The following is a 15947-nucleotide window of genomic DNA, read 5'->3' as shown; positions in this document are numbered from 1 at the left end:
AAGGGTAAATAACTTGGGCGGATTGGTCGGGGTATATTTCAGAAAATAATGAGATAAATTGAGATTTTGATAAATAACCCCCTAAGTGTAGCTCCAACTCTAAGAGAACCAAGGTTTTCACAAAAAAAAAAAAAAGAAAACAAATTTTTCGAGAATTATTAAAGTCCGATTCCCTAAAAACTCCAAATCCGAAACCCTGGCATGTAAAAGCTCTCGAGGTCCTGTATAAGTCAATGGGGAAGGTCCCAGTGTCTGCGCTGATGTCCGATGAGTTTGTGGTTTCTGCACAAAAAACTCAGGAAACTAAGATTTTTTTCATAGATTTTTCATAGTTTTTTTGCGCAGAAACCACAAACAATTTGGAGTTTTTGTGGAAAGCTCAGAAGTTTGCCCGACCCTATTTGTTGGGCTTTTTTACTTCATAAATAAGGTCCATTCAGGCAATCAGAGTTTCTCGTATTTCTAATTTAGAAATACTCAGATAAATTCGGACCTTGATAAATTACCCCCCTAGCATTGCGACATTGTATAGAATTCTGATTACACATGTGTGCTTATAGTATAGATAGAAACAGCTGAATGACTGGTATGCAGAGAATCCGTTTTGCCCTGCTGTGACCTTCTTACAATCCAGTGGCATCACCAAAGTATGGAGAACGGCTCCCAATACTTTAGCTGACTAGGTGCACATTAGGAAACTATGATTTAAAACATTGTGCCACTCTCTATTTGGGGGTTTATCTTGTCACTGGTGTGCTTCCTCCCCTTTTTCCTTTGTAAATCATTAACTGCAACCAATGTACAGTGTGTAGTGTAAGAAATCATTGTGATGAATGACATTATATAGTTGAGCAGCTTAAATTTTCTCAGCCGACCCATATTTTGTTTTAAGAGCATTAACAAATTATTTGTAACCATAAAGCCCTCTGGCTGGGTCAGTTGTGTTATTTTAAGAATTAGATGATCACGCAGTTGCGTCATGGAAATTGTGCTCTAGAAAGAGGATATTTATGATTTTGGCAGCTTATTAAAAATGGCAAAAGGATTAAACTTATTTTATGCCTGTTAATTTCTGAGAAAGACTTTATGGTAGCCAGTCGCAAAAATAACACATTGCACTTGGTTATATAAATAGCTCTGTTTCACCCACTGCAACCAATCAGCATTAAACTAGTGCAAATGAAAGCCAATATGTGGTTGCTATAGGTCACGAGTGCCCATACTTTACTAATGCGAGGTCTACTTCTAGTGATGTTATTCCATTATGATCTACATCCATGAAAGCATTGTTAGCATTCTGTCCCATGGAAAATATTACTTAAATATTTATTCATGAGAAAATGTATATTGTTATATTCAAACATCTATGTCTTATATAACCTTAGCATAAAAATACCTGAATGAAGAACATGAAACAGGAGGAAAATTTAGACAAGCTGTTTGTGTCTTGAGATATACTGATTACCAGTTAGGGAAGAGACACACGTGGAGATTCGGGGAGATAGAATCTAAAGAATCTAAATCACCAGCAGGATGGCGTTCAGATCGCTTCATTTTCCGAAGTCGTCTGAAGTTTCCTCGTGAGACTACTTCGGAAAACAAAGCGCTCCGAGTGCCATCCCGCCGCCAATTTAGATTCTAGCTGGTAGGAAGGGGAGATTCTCCCTGAATATCCACGTGTGCTTCTGCTCTTAAAGGTCTACTGAACCCGATCTACCTTTTGGACACCGCTTCTGTATGTCTTTCTGTCACAGGGTTGGCAGTTTGACAGTTGCTGCCTGTGTTACTATGCAAGTAATAGTACGTTATAAAGGAAACAATAGAAATGTGCATTTGTATTGTTTGTGTATGTGCATTGAAGAGTTAGGAATGTTTATCTGTGTGTTATGTCACGCAGCAAAACCATATATACTTTTATAATGCCAACCAAGTTTATGAACAGCTTCCACATAAAACTTAATTAGAGGCCATTTACAATTTTCCATCCGATTCAGCAGCTCCCACATTCTGCTGGGTTCAGTGGAGTTCATTAACCTCTGTGCTCTACAGTGCCACATTAGATATCTATTTGTTTTTCTTGTATGCTTCAATTCACCTTTGTTCAATATGAGCAAATACATTGGAATTGTATTTTTACATAAATCCATATTTTTACTATATTTCATATTATAAAGATGCATTAATCAATGGTTGGATAGTACTCTTACTACCTCCCTTCCCGCCCCCTTTGGGAGAGCTTTACCTTTGGGAGGTAAAGACTTAGGGGCATTTGCGCGGGTAACACTGAGGGGAGGAGGGAGGGGGGTCTATGTAGGGAATGGGTTTTTTAACTTTTGGGTTTGCTTCTCCTTTAAAGGTTTCAGTCTTGCCCTTTTCATTCATTTAATTAATGCTGAGAATCATATGGGTGGGAGCTGCCATTCTGCTTTTTCTGATGCGATACATGTATTTCCGTTGGAAACCAGCAGTACAGTGTATGTGATTTCACAGATAGAATTGCTGTCCTGCTGTACCTTTTTTTTAAGCAAAGTCACAGTCAGAGTGAAGTTAAAGCAACAAGCTTACCCCTGTGCTAATGGTATAATCTCCATCTGCCAATGATCTAGTCATAGAGGAGAGCGCTCCTTCTGCTGACAGATGGTGAATAGACGAATTAGCCCGGGAGGTTAGGGGAATGGGTAATTGAGAGACACCTGCTGTTATCTCATTCACAGTCTCCTGTTAAGAGCATGAGGCCAACAGCAGCTTATCCATTCACACAAGTTATTCAGCCATCTTCCTTATTAATGAGGCGAGTGGGAGGCACGAGGGAAGCAAAGGGACTCCTTTTGTACACCGCAAAACAAAACACTTTTGTGCTCTCTAATAAAATGAAGAGGAAAACAAAGAAGGACATAGAATATAAGGAACGTTTCCCAGGGCCAGTAAGACGGACTATTTCTTGGCAGGAGCCAGGCCATTGGCTGGTTTATATTCAAATACTGCATTGTGATATGGCTGCCTCCAACCTCTTTGGCTGTAATAAGCGGGTACATTGCTATGCATGGCGTTTACTGGGTGTCAGATTGGAAGTGGCCATGAGCAATTACACATTTCACAAGGGGAACTGACAAACAAGCTGTACGACCCCTCAGCCACTTTACAAATGTCACGCTGGAGACTTAACCCTCCATTCCCAGCCGCCGTGACAGAGATCAGATGTCCAGTTTGACAGCAACAGGGACAATATTAGAAAAACAGAAACGGCTTTAAGCTGTATCACTTACATGCATATAAACCATTAGATGTAATGATATGCAATACTATGCAGGGGGGAAGCAATTGAAACTGGACATGGCACTTCCTTCTTTATTACATTTGAGTTTCCAAGAATTGGGTGGTTGTTTCTTCCATTTGCTTACAAATATATATATATATATATATATATATATATATATATATATATATATATATATATATATATATATATATATATATATATATATATATATACACACAGGTATGGGACCTGTTATCCGGAATGCTCGGGACCTGGGGTTTTCCAGATAATGGATCTTTCCGTAATTTGGATCTTCATACCTTAAGTCTACGATAAAATCATGTAAACATTAAATAAACCCAATAGGCTGGTTTTGCCTTTTTTAAAAATGTGGATTATTTGGATAAAAGGGCATCTATGGGAGATGGCCTTTCTGTTATTTTGAACTTTCTGGATAACAGGTTTCCGGATAAGGGATTCTATACCTGTGTGTGTGTGTATATATATATATATATATATAATTTATTTACACACATACACACACCATGCCACCATGTCATGCGGTTTTAGATTTCCAGATTCCAGGTAAATCAGTAGGAAACATGCATTGCACGGTCCCCGAGTGCCTGCAACTGTATCAAGGAGGTAATGGGATACTGATGCATTTTAAATCCTCATTTGTTATCCTCTTGCACTGTAGATAACACATTTATTGGGATCGCTGACTCACCACCGAAATCCTTTAACTTTATTTTCAGGCCCTCTACTAGTTATCTTCCATTTGGATGTCAGAACTAGCCAGTGGTTGCTAAGACAATTGACCCCCTAGCAACCAGGTAACAGTTTACCTTTAAACCTGAGAGTTACAGAACACAAAACAATAAACACAAAATAGGGAGACCAGTTGCAAATTGCCTTTGAATTCTGCTCTCAAAGCACTGCTAAAAGCTCAATTTAAAGTGAATCACCCCTTTAGTAATCAGGATAATTCACGTAGAAAAAGAATAAACAGCTTCAACGCAGTAATTTCAAACTGCAGGTGTTCTTTTATTTAGCAGTGTAAACACTACTTATTTCGGGGTAAAGCCCTTTGTCAAGTGTGCAAGGTGCAGGGTATTATGGGATTAAATACCCTCATCTAAACCAGGAACCTCCCCCATTCACCTCTTAAAGGGACACTCATGTCAAGTATAATTAAGTTACAAAAATTAACTAAAATACAAAATCATGTATCTTTTTTCCATTCATAGTCCAATCCAGTGTGTCCGTGTGATCATCTGTTGTTTTGTGGGATATAGCCAAGTCTTTTTAAGTCCATAACAGGAAATTGTCATCTCTGCCTATCCCTTTTACCATTGCATACAGATCATAAATACTGCTAGAGTAAGCGACTTAAGGGTTCCGAGAAGCATGTAGATAACCATAGTCATTACAATATACAGCACCAGCTCATTAAACTTAGCTCCTGTATCAATAACAGTTTTATTATTTATTTATTTATTTATTTAATTTACTTACACGGCAAGAGTTCCGTGAAATTCAAGGGCTAGTTGGTTCTTAATACCTGAGAAAAGAAGGAAAAAATATCAGGTTCTGAACTTAATAAATAGTTCAAGGAAAAACCATTTTCATTCTTATAAGAAACATTTGAGACTATTATGGACATTCATACCTTTTGGTTTAATACATTCCAGTCTCCTTATCCACCGTGCTTCCCTTTGATCAAGTTGTAACATCCCCCCCCTTCCATTTCGATAATGGAAGCTTTCGGCAAAATGCTTTTTAAGGACAGAGACACATGTGGAGATTCGGGGAGATTTAGTCACCAATGACAAATCGCCTCTTCTTTGGGCGACTAATCTCCCCGAACTACCTTCCCGCCGGCTGAAATGTAAATCACCAGCCGGCACTCGGAGCACTTTGTTTTCCAAAGTTGCCCAAAGTTTCCTCGTGAGGCAACTTCGGGTGACTTCAGAAAATGAAGCGCTTCGAGTGCCATCCCGTGGGCAATTTAGATTTTAGCCGACGGGAAGGCAGTTCGGGGAGATTAGGCGCCTGAAGAAGAGGCGTTTTTTTGCAGGGTAACTAATCTCCCCGAATCTCCACGTGTCTCTGCCCTAATCATTGGGGAGGGGTTTCAGAGAACAGTGTTTAGGATAGGAAGTGGTCTGCTTTAGTAATGGAAAGGGGGGTTGAATAATCCTATTTATAGTGATGACACACAAGCTCTTGCTCGGTAACCTTATCACCTGCTAATCTGCAGTTGCAGTTTGTCCCGTGCACACAATTCCTCAGCGTGCTCCGCATTCCCAGTGCCAAAATTACTGACCGACACACTGATTCGGAGGGATTGGTCTGAGAACTGACGTGATTGCTGGTTCTCACATACCCATTGTGTCTGATAACAAATCCTCATCCATGGTGCTTTGTGAAGCCGTGTCATGTAACGATCTGTCCGGTTGCTTCCTTTATCTCAAACATGACACATGGACACACACACATTTTGGAAAGTGTGTGTGTGTGTATATATACTCGCCAAATAAATCAAAATACATGAGAAGAATAAAGTATTTAAAAAAAGAGCACATGTGAATGCGTGCTGAGTATAAAGAGCTGAGGTTCGATTTTTATGTTTTTAATATTCAGATACATTACACATTCCAAAGGTAAACTAGCTAATTCCTGTTTATGGCAATGAATTTGTGATGTGATTGGTTGCCATAAATCTTTTTTCCTGACATTCTGCCAATCTACATTTTTTGGGTGAGATGTGTATTAAATGCACCATCAGCCTCTTCTCTGTGTCACAAATGGCCAGCTTTACTTTGAAAGCCCAACTCTTCCATCAGTATATTTTATTCCAGAAATATCTTCCAACTGCCCTTTTTAAGGGAAGTAAAGGTTCTGTCCTTTATCACTGGAGCTGCAGACTTTCCATGCATGGCAGTACTGAAAACTGACATTCAGAGGTTGTGGAGTGTGATATTAATCTTAGGACATCATTATTCTCTCTAAACAATGCTCTAGAGTTTGAACCAAATGTCTGTCTGTCTGCACTCTTACCCCTAAAGGGTGATATAAAGCTCTGAGGTTTCCATAATCCCTCCTTATCCTCAGCCTGTTTAGCTCAAAACTGCAATTGTTTAAAAACCAGACTAGAAAGTGTCACAAAATAAATAAAAATACACAAATGAAGAGGGCTGATTCCAGTGCAACCACTGTAGTAAAACAGGAATTTTAGGAAACTCCTATTTTCTCGCCACTCAATAAATTATCTATTTATGTTTTTAAGAATAAGCATCATAGGTTTGACCTCTTTTGCATTCTAAAGTGAATTGTCATTGTTACTGTTTATGTTGTGAACGTTTAAAACCGAAACAGATCACTACTAAGGCATCTGATCCATATTTTACAGTTCCATGTCCCTTAAATAGACATTTTGTTTAAAAAAAATAATAACGTACCAGTGCATTATACTCATTTAGATATAGAAGAATTGTGCTTATAAAGTAGTGTTTCAGACTAATTTATTGAATATTTCTGCAGAAACCCTAATAATCCCTCCCTTGTCTTCCACTTCCTGCTCCCTGAATTCCCAGGCTGTGCAGGGGATTAGCAGCTAGCAGGACCTGATAGGGAACTGAAGCCTGTCTGTGCTTGTGTGACTGCAGGGCTGTGATTGGCTGTCCCCCTCCTTCTGTGATTCTGGCAGGGACCGTTGGGACACACCCACCCCTCATTTGAAACAGGGACCAGAGAACATCTTTAGGGAGCTCCAATAAAGGGGCTATTTTTAAAGATAATATTAATTTTTAGCACAATATAAAAGCAACACCATGGCGGCACATTTACTTAGCTCGAGTGAAGGATTAGAAGGAAAAATACTTGGAATTTCGAAGTATTTTTTTGGCTACTTCGACCATCGAATTGGCTACTTCGACCTTCGACTACGACTTCGGCTTTGAATCGAACGATTCGAACTAAAAATCATTCAACTATTCGACCATTCGATAGTCGAAGTACTGTCTCTTTAAAAGAGGCAATTTGTGATCGAAGGAAAATCGTTCGATTGATGCATTAAAATCCTTCGAATCGTCGATCGAATGATTTTTCCTTCAATCGTCCGAATTGCGGTAAATCCTTCGACTTCGATATTTGAAGTCGAAGGATTTAACTTCGATGGTCGAATATCGAGGGTTATTTAACCCTCGATATTCGACCCATAGTAAATGTGCCCCCATATATTACTTATAATTGCTTACAAAATTAGGGTTTTTTCCATTTATCCTATATGTCTCCTTTAATCACCGTTAAATTTAATGTTAAATACATATTAGAATAACATTTTAGCCACCTATTCACAAATTAAATATGGTCAAACCCAGAGTTTACATCACCTGATTCAATATTTTCCCAGAATTAGCTTTTTTGTTTTACAGTGCTTTTATGTTCTAATGTATTTTAAAGGAGAAGGAAAGTCGTTTCACACTTGGAGGTGCCAAAAGTTAGGCACCCCCAAGTGAATGTATTTACTTACCTGAAACCCCGGGCCGGTGCTCCTATCAGCAGAAAACTGCACCGAGCCGGGGTTATTCCGTGAGCACCGCGGAGCGATCCTCTTCCAGCTTCTTCTTGCTTCTCGCGGCTGCGCATGCACATTAGAGTGGAAGGCCGAGCTTTAACTAAAAAGCCGGATATTTCATTCTACTGCGCATGCGTCTGCCCCGGGAAATTTGAAGAAAGATTAAGCCGGAAGAGGATCGCTACGTGGTGCTCGCTGGAATAACCCCTGGGTTTTAGGTAAATAGATACATTCACTTGGGGGTGCCTAACATTTGGCACCCCAAGTGTGAAATTACTTTCCTTCTCCTTTAATGGGAGCTTTTGTTGTTAGTTTTCCCACATTTTAAATATTTTTTTACAGTTTACACCATTTACAGAAAAACCCTGAATTTATTTACCTCCATTTTATTTTTTCTTGGATTTTACAGGGTTTTTTATGTATAGTTTTTTTTTTTGGTCCCCTGGAAAACGTAAAATTGGGGTTTGACTGTAATACCAGTTCTGTGGTTTGGAAACTTCTTACTCATTCAACAAAAAAAGTTTCATAACACTGCAGAATATGTTAGCGTTTATAAAGACATGTTCGTAATAATGGTAGCGTTGCCTCTAGCAGATTTATCAAAAATAGAATGTGATTTTTTTCCACTGTTCAAAATTTCTTTGCACCCAAACTCACACATTCAAGTTATATTTTCGTAAACTCAAATATCCGTGAGTTAATAATCAAAAAAAAATAAAATTAGAATGTAAAAATTTGCCATCTAAAAGCTAGTGAGGTCATGTAGAAGTGAACAGGCAAAGTTCAAGTTTTTTGGTTGATTTGAGGGTTTTTATCTGAAAACTCGATCAATTTGAGTTTTCAGGATATAAATTTGATCGATTTGATATGAAACATTAGAGTTTATCGAAGGTAGAAAAACCCTCACACAACTTACAAATTCGACTCTTGATAAATATGACCCTTAGGGGCTGATTCACTAAGGGTCGAATATCGAGGGTTAATTAACCCTCGATATTCGACTGGGAATTGAAATCCTTCAACTTCGAATATCGAAGTCGAAAGATTTAGCGCAAATAGTGCGATCGTACGATCAAAGGATTATTCCTTCGATTGAACGATTAAATCCTTCGAATCGAACGATTCGAAGGATTTAAATCCGACGATCGAAGGAATATCCTTCGATCAAAAAAAGTTAGGCAAGCCTATGGGGACCTTCCCCATAGGCTAACATTGAGTTCGGTAGCTTTTAGATGGCGAACTAGGGGGTCGAAGTTTTTTTTAAAGAGACAGTACTTCGACTATTGAATGGTTGAATAGTCGAACGATTTTTAGTTCGAATCCTTCGATTCGAAGTCGTAGTCGAAGGTCAAAGTAGCCCAAAAATTACTTCGAAATTCAAAGTTTTTTTTACTTCGAATCCTTCACTCGAAGTTAGTGAATCGGCCCCTTAATGTCATCTTCACCTGGCTCTAAAACAAACCTTGTTTGGCTCTAAAAATACTATACAGGTATGGGTCCATGATATTTGATTCTGGTATCTGGGAAAGTAATATGACTGTAGAATAGCAGCTATAGTGAGGTGGTTTCTTTAGTTCCAGTTGGGATGATAGCCCCTGTAGCTGCGAAATAGCACTTTAAAAAACTGTTGCCCATCCTGCAGGCCATCATTTGTTGAATGGGGGTGGTGCTGGCAGAGCCATAGATAGTTCAGTCTTAATTCAGCAAATAAGGAGAACCCACAAATACCTCTAGAAAATATGTGTATCCAACACCACTTCCAACATATGGATTTTGTTTTCATTCGGTGCCATACAGTATACGGTATAAAGCAGTTATCACAAGGACACAATATTTTTTTTTAGCCTCACCTTTTTATTTTTGTATTTATTTTAGCAGTTTCTATTAAATCCCTCCTGTTCCCACTTGACCTAAAATATTATTTTCGATAAGTGACTCATTATGAGGCTGCTACATACTTGTTCAATTTTGCTAGCGCAGTCAAAGTTTCCCTAGTTGTGTGCTGGCAGCTCCTCTCCCACGTCACTCTTTATACTGTGCCTTTGGATAGGGAGCTCTGCGTCATTTGGGTGAATATTAATGATTAACACATCCCCTGGCAGAGGGGGGGGGGGAGCGTTGACCTCAAGAGAAGTTATAATATTCCTTATTTATTTAGCTTGCTCACCTGCCAAACCTTGACTTGACCAGCTAAGCTCGATTTGGATCATATGTCACTCTTTTGTCAGCTGACCTTCTAGTCGCCAGAGGCTGCTCTACTGCTTTATTTCTGCTGCTACTGCATTATTTTGTATGCTTATGATATTCTTTTGTAATAATCCCTATTTAATAGTATTTATGAGCATGCATGGTACCGATGTTCCCAAGAAAAGGAGACCAACAGCATGGCTCAGTTATGCATCTTTCACAGATCCAAGGAATAATCTTCCCATTGCAGATTCATTCTTGTGTGCGTATATAAGGCCGAATAACAAAATAAAAAACACGTACAGGGCTTGATCTAAGTAGAGCTGGCAACCAAAAATAGGAGCTAAGTCTGTAGCGAACATGAGAGAGCGAGAGCCAGATCATCACAGTCACCAAATTAGAACAGTCAAACCAAAATGACTCTGTCATCATCTTTGGCATGCCCCAACATGGGATTAACAGCAGCTGGTGCCCCTGGGAACGATAAAAATATGCATTTTAGCCAGATATAGCATTTGTTGAAGACTGAGGATTGATGTGGGTTATTTTTTAGCTTGTTATGCTGCCTGCTTGTGTATGTATTTTAAATTGGGAAGTGTTTCTGAATAGATATTGATGTCATTATGACAAAAATATACACCAAACTGTATAAGGTACAATCATTTGCTACCTGTCTTTTTCACCAGATTTGCAGGAAAACCAATGGTAGTTGCCACAACATTGGGAAGATACACGTGAAAAGCAGCCCTCTATAATATGACATTTCAGCGTAAAGCTATACACAAAGAAATTCCTGAATCGGTTTCAGGAGCTGAATGTTTTTGGAGCAAAACAAGAAGAAAGTTCACTACTCAATTGGGTCGTGTTTCCTAATCAAATATTAATTGCTCAAAATTGTTGTAGGGTGGTGCCACATTGTGGTCTGAATGTCAGAAAAGAAGCTGATCTGATCAGATCGGGTATATTAGATTAATGTTAGATTAAATATAAATGGTCTAGCACTCTAAGGGGCCGATTCACCAAGGGTCGAATATCGAGGGTTAATTAACCCTCGATATTCGACTGGGAATTAAAATCCTTCGACTTCGAATATCGAAGTCGAAGGATTTTAGCGCAAATAGTTAGATCGAACGATTAAATCCTTCGAATCGAACGATTCGAAGGATTTTAATCCAACGATCGAAGGATTATCCTTCGACCAAAAAAATGTAGGAAAGCCTATGGGGACCTTCCCCATAGGCTAACATTGACTTCGGTAGCTTTTAGATGGCGAACTAGGGGGTCGAAGTTTTTTCTTAAAGAGACAGTACTTCGACTATCGATTGGTCGAATAGTCGAACCATTTTTAGTTCGAATCCTTCGATTCAAAGTCGAAGGTCAAAGTAGCCCATTGGATGGTCGAAGTAGCCCAAAAAACACTAAGAAATTCAAAGTTTTATTACTTCGAATCCTTCACTCGAAGTTAGTGGATCGGCCCCTAAGGGTAGAACTAAACCAGCGTTTTCGGTCTGATCCGACGTGCTGCGTCAAGTCGGATGCACAGGAAATAAGGTAAGAGATAGAAATGTTAGATGAAGTCGCATCGTTCATCCGACAGTCGTGTCAGATGAACGATGCGACTTCATCCGACATTTCTATCTCTTGCCTTATTTCCGGCGCATCTGCGTTTTGTTGGAGCGTGTCAGAACGGACCGAAAACGCTCGTTTAGTTCTACCCTAAGGGGCAGATTTATCAAGGGTCGAATTTAGAGTTCATGGGAGTTTTTATTAAACTCCCATGCACTCGAAATTCGACCAACTGCAATTTATTAAAAAATTTTAATTTTTCAGACTCGGGTGAATGGGATCGACCCACAAACTGGAATCTAATTTGATTTGTTTTTTCTCCGAAAAGCAACTCCAAATTGATCTCAAGACATCCCCCATAGGCTAAAACAGCAATTCGGCAAGTTTTAAGGTGTTGAATTTGAATTCTAATGAGAATTTTTTTTAAAAACTCAAATCAAATTTTAACTATTTCCTAGTCGAATTTCACCCAAAAAAAATCGAATTTTCACTTCGGCTCTTGATAAATCTGCCCCTAATTGTATGTTCTGACTTATTTCCCCTTTAGACATTGGGGGCAGTAATCATGGCAAAAGTAATGCCAAATGAATGTTTGCTCTACTGAATTCCACGTAGTCATCGAATGACTGTCAGTCGTGTCAAATTTGTGTCCATTGCAAAGAGTTCTGTTTACTTTACCATTGATTGTGATTTCAGTATGAAATAGAATATGAAAAGTGCTTATCCTGGCGAATTTGTTCAAACACGCGACTCATCACCATAGAACCGTGGCGTAGTTTCACTTATTCGCACAACCTCATTTCATTGCCAGGATGAGGGGGAGTGTTTCCCTGAAACTGCACTGCAAATGTAAACATTGTTCTAGTTCAGGTACAGAAATCTTCTGTAAGTTCAGATAAAGATATTTTTTTTTCATTTTTAAAACTTAGTTTCAGCAGTTTTAAATGGACTGTGAATTCAAATATAACATTTGGAATTGAGGGGGTTATTAAGGGGGGCATAAAGACATTTATAGGGGCTTATTTACCAAAATCCAAATTTTTCTGAAAATAAAAAAAATGGTGTCAAGATTTATTATACCCTGAGGCTGCTAAAAGTCCAAATCCGAAAATACCTCCCGAATAGTGATGGCCGATTTTGCGTAGTTTTGCTTGGCCAAAAAATTGCAAAATTTCCAGCGAAACAGCAAAAAAATTGTGAAATGGCGCCGGTGTGTCTCATTTTTGCCGCCTGCGTCAGTTTTTTTACGCCGGCATCCATTTTTGACGCCGGCGACATTTTTTTTAACGCTGGCAAATTTTCGCGGCCGTTTCGCAAATTTATTTCGCCGGCTGCTAATCGCGCAAATTTGCCACAAATTCGCTCCTGGCGAATAAATTCGCCCATCACTACTGCCGAAGTCATGTAGAAGTCAAGGGTGGTTGTCCCTTTTACAATTGGAAGATATAATGATCTGCGCTGGGTTTTATCCAATAATTTGAACAATTTGTGGTTTTCGGGCATCAAATCCGAAAAATGTTTACGATTCCTCCCAGATAAAGTGACTTACTGTATTCAATGTTCTGTGTCATTTTCATAAATAGAGAATTCCCTTTCCAACCCTACTGTAATTTTTTTCCATTACAGGTCTGTGCCATCATCGGGGGAACATTCACAGTGGCTGGGATTTTGGACTCTTTCATTTTCACAGCTTCGGAAGCCTGGAAAAAAATCCAGCTTGGGAAGATGCAGTAGGGAATGTTTACCCCGCGCTGTTTTATTGTGGGACTGGACCAATCAGAAGAAACACCAATACATTAAGGAAACACATTTTGGGCTTTTATTGTTTAGAATATAAATGATGCACAAATGCAATATCTCAGACCTAGCCAGATGCAGCTAGTGATTCAGGAAGGTACATCTCCTTTAACTCATATCATTTGTTTACATGCTGTGTAGAAGGGCCAGCGGCCATCTGTTTGTAGTGGCTCCGTTATTTTAGCCTAATGTAGGACAAAACTAAAGAAAAAAAAACAGCTATTTTAGAACTACAACTCTCAGAATCCCATTACTTGCTTTGCTAGCAATGAGAGATCCTGAGTGTTATAGTAAAGCAGTATTAGCAGTGTCACAAGTTGCCTATCCCTGACCTAATGTGACTTAAGGTACAAATGTTCATTGCTGTGTTGCTGTTAATATAACATTGGGCCTCCTATTCAGGCTCCTTTTCGCTCATCACTTATGTTACAGCTGCTGCACGCTCAGCTTTTATGCAAGTCACGCAGGGACTTTTAGGGGAGGGCAATATACAACTTTGCTCAGCGTACAATAACAATTTTTCTTTAGAATACAGTATTGAGTACGAACATTACAAACCTTTACCAAATTATTTTTGTATAATAACTTTTATTCAGAACTTTTATTCCCAGCATCATGCTTGAGAGCACAGGCAATTGAGAAGGAAGCAAAAAAAAAAAAATCAATGCTGTTCAAGAGAAATGTATTTTAGGTTTTTATTGCACTTCATTTTGTAGGAGTGACATGAGAGAATTTTGTGGCTTTTTTTGTGTGGATTGGCCCCTTATTGCCTGTATTTTCTTTGCTAGAAATTGTATTTTGTCTTCTTTAATAGCAGGTGGGTATTTTATACACGAGGCACCATGACAGCATCTGGTTTAAAATCCTGTTCTGCAGCGTGTGATGTTCTTATAAAGGGATTTCTTCTATATTAGGTGCTGCTGCAGGGCGATGTCCATTCTGTAAAGGTCAGGGCACACGTTCAGATTCGGGGAGATTAGTCGCCCAACGACAAATCTGATCTTCTTTGAGGCGACTAATCTCCCCGAACTGCCTCCCGTCGGCTAGAATCGAAATCACTGGTGGGATGGCACTCGAAGTGCTTCGTTTTCCAAAGTCACCAAAGTTTACTCGTGAGCCAATTTTGGGCGGCTTCGGAAAACAAATCGATCCGAGTGCCATCCCACCGGCGATTTACATTCTACTTGGTTGGAGGCAGTTAGGGGCGATTAGTCGCCCCGAAGAAGTGGAGATTTCTCGCCGGGAGACTAATCTCCCCGAATCTGAGCATGTGCCCTGACCCTTGAGCTTTGTTTATGGTGACTAATCTAAAAGTAACAAGTGAGATTGAAGTCAATATTTACATATAATTCCTTATGATGTCCAGTTTTTTCTGTGCATTGGGCTGATTATTCAGCTTGCCCTGTGCTTGAGGAATGGGATTTATTCATATGATGAAGTCTGTGTAGCCCTCTAGTGTTTGGGGCCATAAAATATCTATTTAAGGGCTACTTAACTTCTGACCTACCATATATCTGTACAGCCTCAAAGATGGCAAAACTGTGGCTCTCCGGCATCCACTAGTTGGGGGCTCAAAGGGCTGTAGTAGTTCCTGCTGGAGAGTTACACATTCACATCCTAATAAGCAAGTAAGTATAATAATAATAAGTATAAGTGTTGAGGGAGTCTTTATCTTTCATTTATAAAGATCATGGAAGGCTCATGTCTAGTGATGGGCGAGTAAATTTGCCAGGTGCAAAATCGCAGCGAATTTACGTGTTTTGCTGCTGGCAAATAAGTTTGCAATACTGGTGTGAAAATTCGCTGGCATCAAAAAATTCCGCGCTGCGGAAAAGTCGATTGCCTCGTGTCAACATTATTCAGACGCCCATTGACTTTACCACAGGCGTCAGTATTGACACGGGCGTCAAAATTCGCGTTTCGCTAATTTCTCACCATTTTAGCGGTAAATTTGCGAGTTTTTCTGTAACGTAAAACAGGACAAATTCGCCCATCACTACTCATGTCTAACTTAAAATGAAAATTTCCACCCCTTTAATGTTAACTGAGATGTAATTCATTCATCTAAAACATTTTAATCTCATTATATTTAGTTCTTAGAAAAATTCCAATATACAGTCGTTTTAAAGGTATTTGTAGGTGTAATTGTATTTGGAAACCTTTCCTTTAGTTTACAGTTCTACTCATACCATTCCGACGTAGTATCAGTATTCAGCCAAGACTCCATTTCTTTGCCTGTTTGCTGACTTACAGACCTGAGAAGGGTGAATAAGTGTACAAGCCATAGTAAGCAACTGAAGGCCAGAGGGAAGCTGATATATAGAAAGTAAGTAGGAATGGAAAGACTCATTTACAAGTAACTTGAACATTTGTAATGAATGTTGCTTAAAAGTACGTTTCCTTATAAGATGCCAAAATTATTATTATGGTGGTAACTTTATTATCAAGAGTCAGCAGGATAGGAACATACGTTATATCAGTGTTCAAATGTTTTTTTTTCTTTGCCTTAAGCAGACATTAGGGGTCATTTATTAAGCAAAGTTGGCCCTGTGTTTT

At 39.1% G+C, this 15947-nt stretch overlaps 1 protein-coding gene across 1 annotated transcript in view; it reads left to right on the top strand.

The window, feature by feature from the left end:
- The window catches only part of ergic1.S (endoplasmic reticulum-golgi intermediate compartment 1 S homeolog), a 70610-nt gene extending 57013 nt beyond the window's left edge, over nt 1–13597 (top strand). Inside the window, 1 exon segment of the mRNA NM_001091317.1 lies at nt 13221–13597. Coding sequence (NP_001084786.1) covers nt 13221–13328 — 108 coding nt within the window. The 3' untranslated portion in view covers nt 13329–13597.
- The last annotated feature ends 2350 nt before the right edge of the window (nt 13598–15947 follow it).

This window comes from Xenopus laevis, chromosome 3S (assembly GCF_017654675.1).
Source record: "Xenopus laevis strain J_2021 chromosome 3S, Xenopus_laevis_v10.1, whole genome shotgun sequence".
Lineage (NCBI taxonomy): Eukaryota > Metazoa > Chordata > Amphibia > Anura > Pipidae > Xenopus > Xenopus laevis.
Note: the sequence above shows the minus strand (reverse complement) of the source record. Positions and strands in the feature narration are given on the sequence as shown.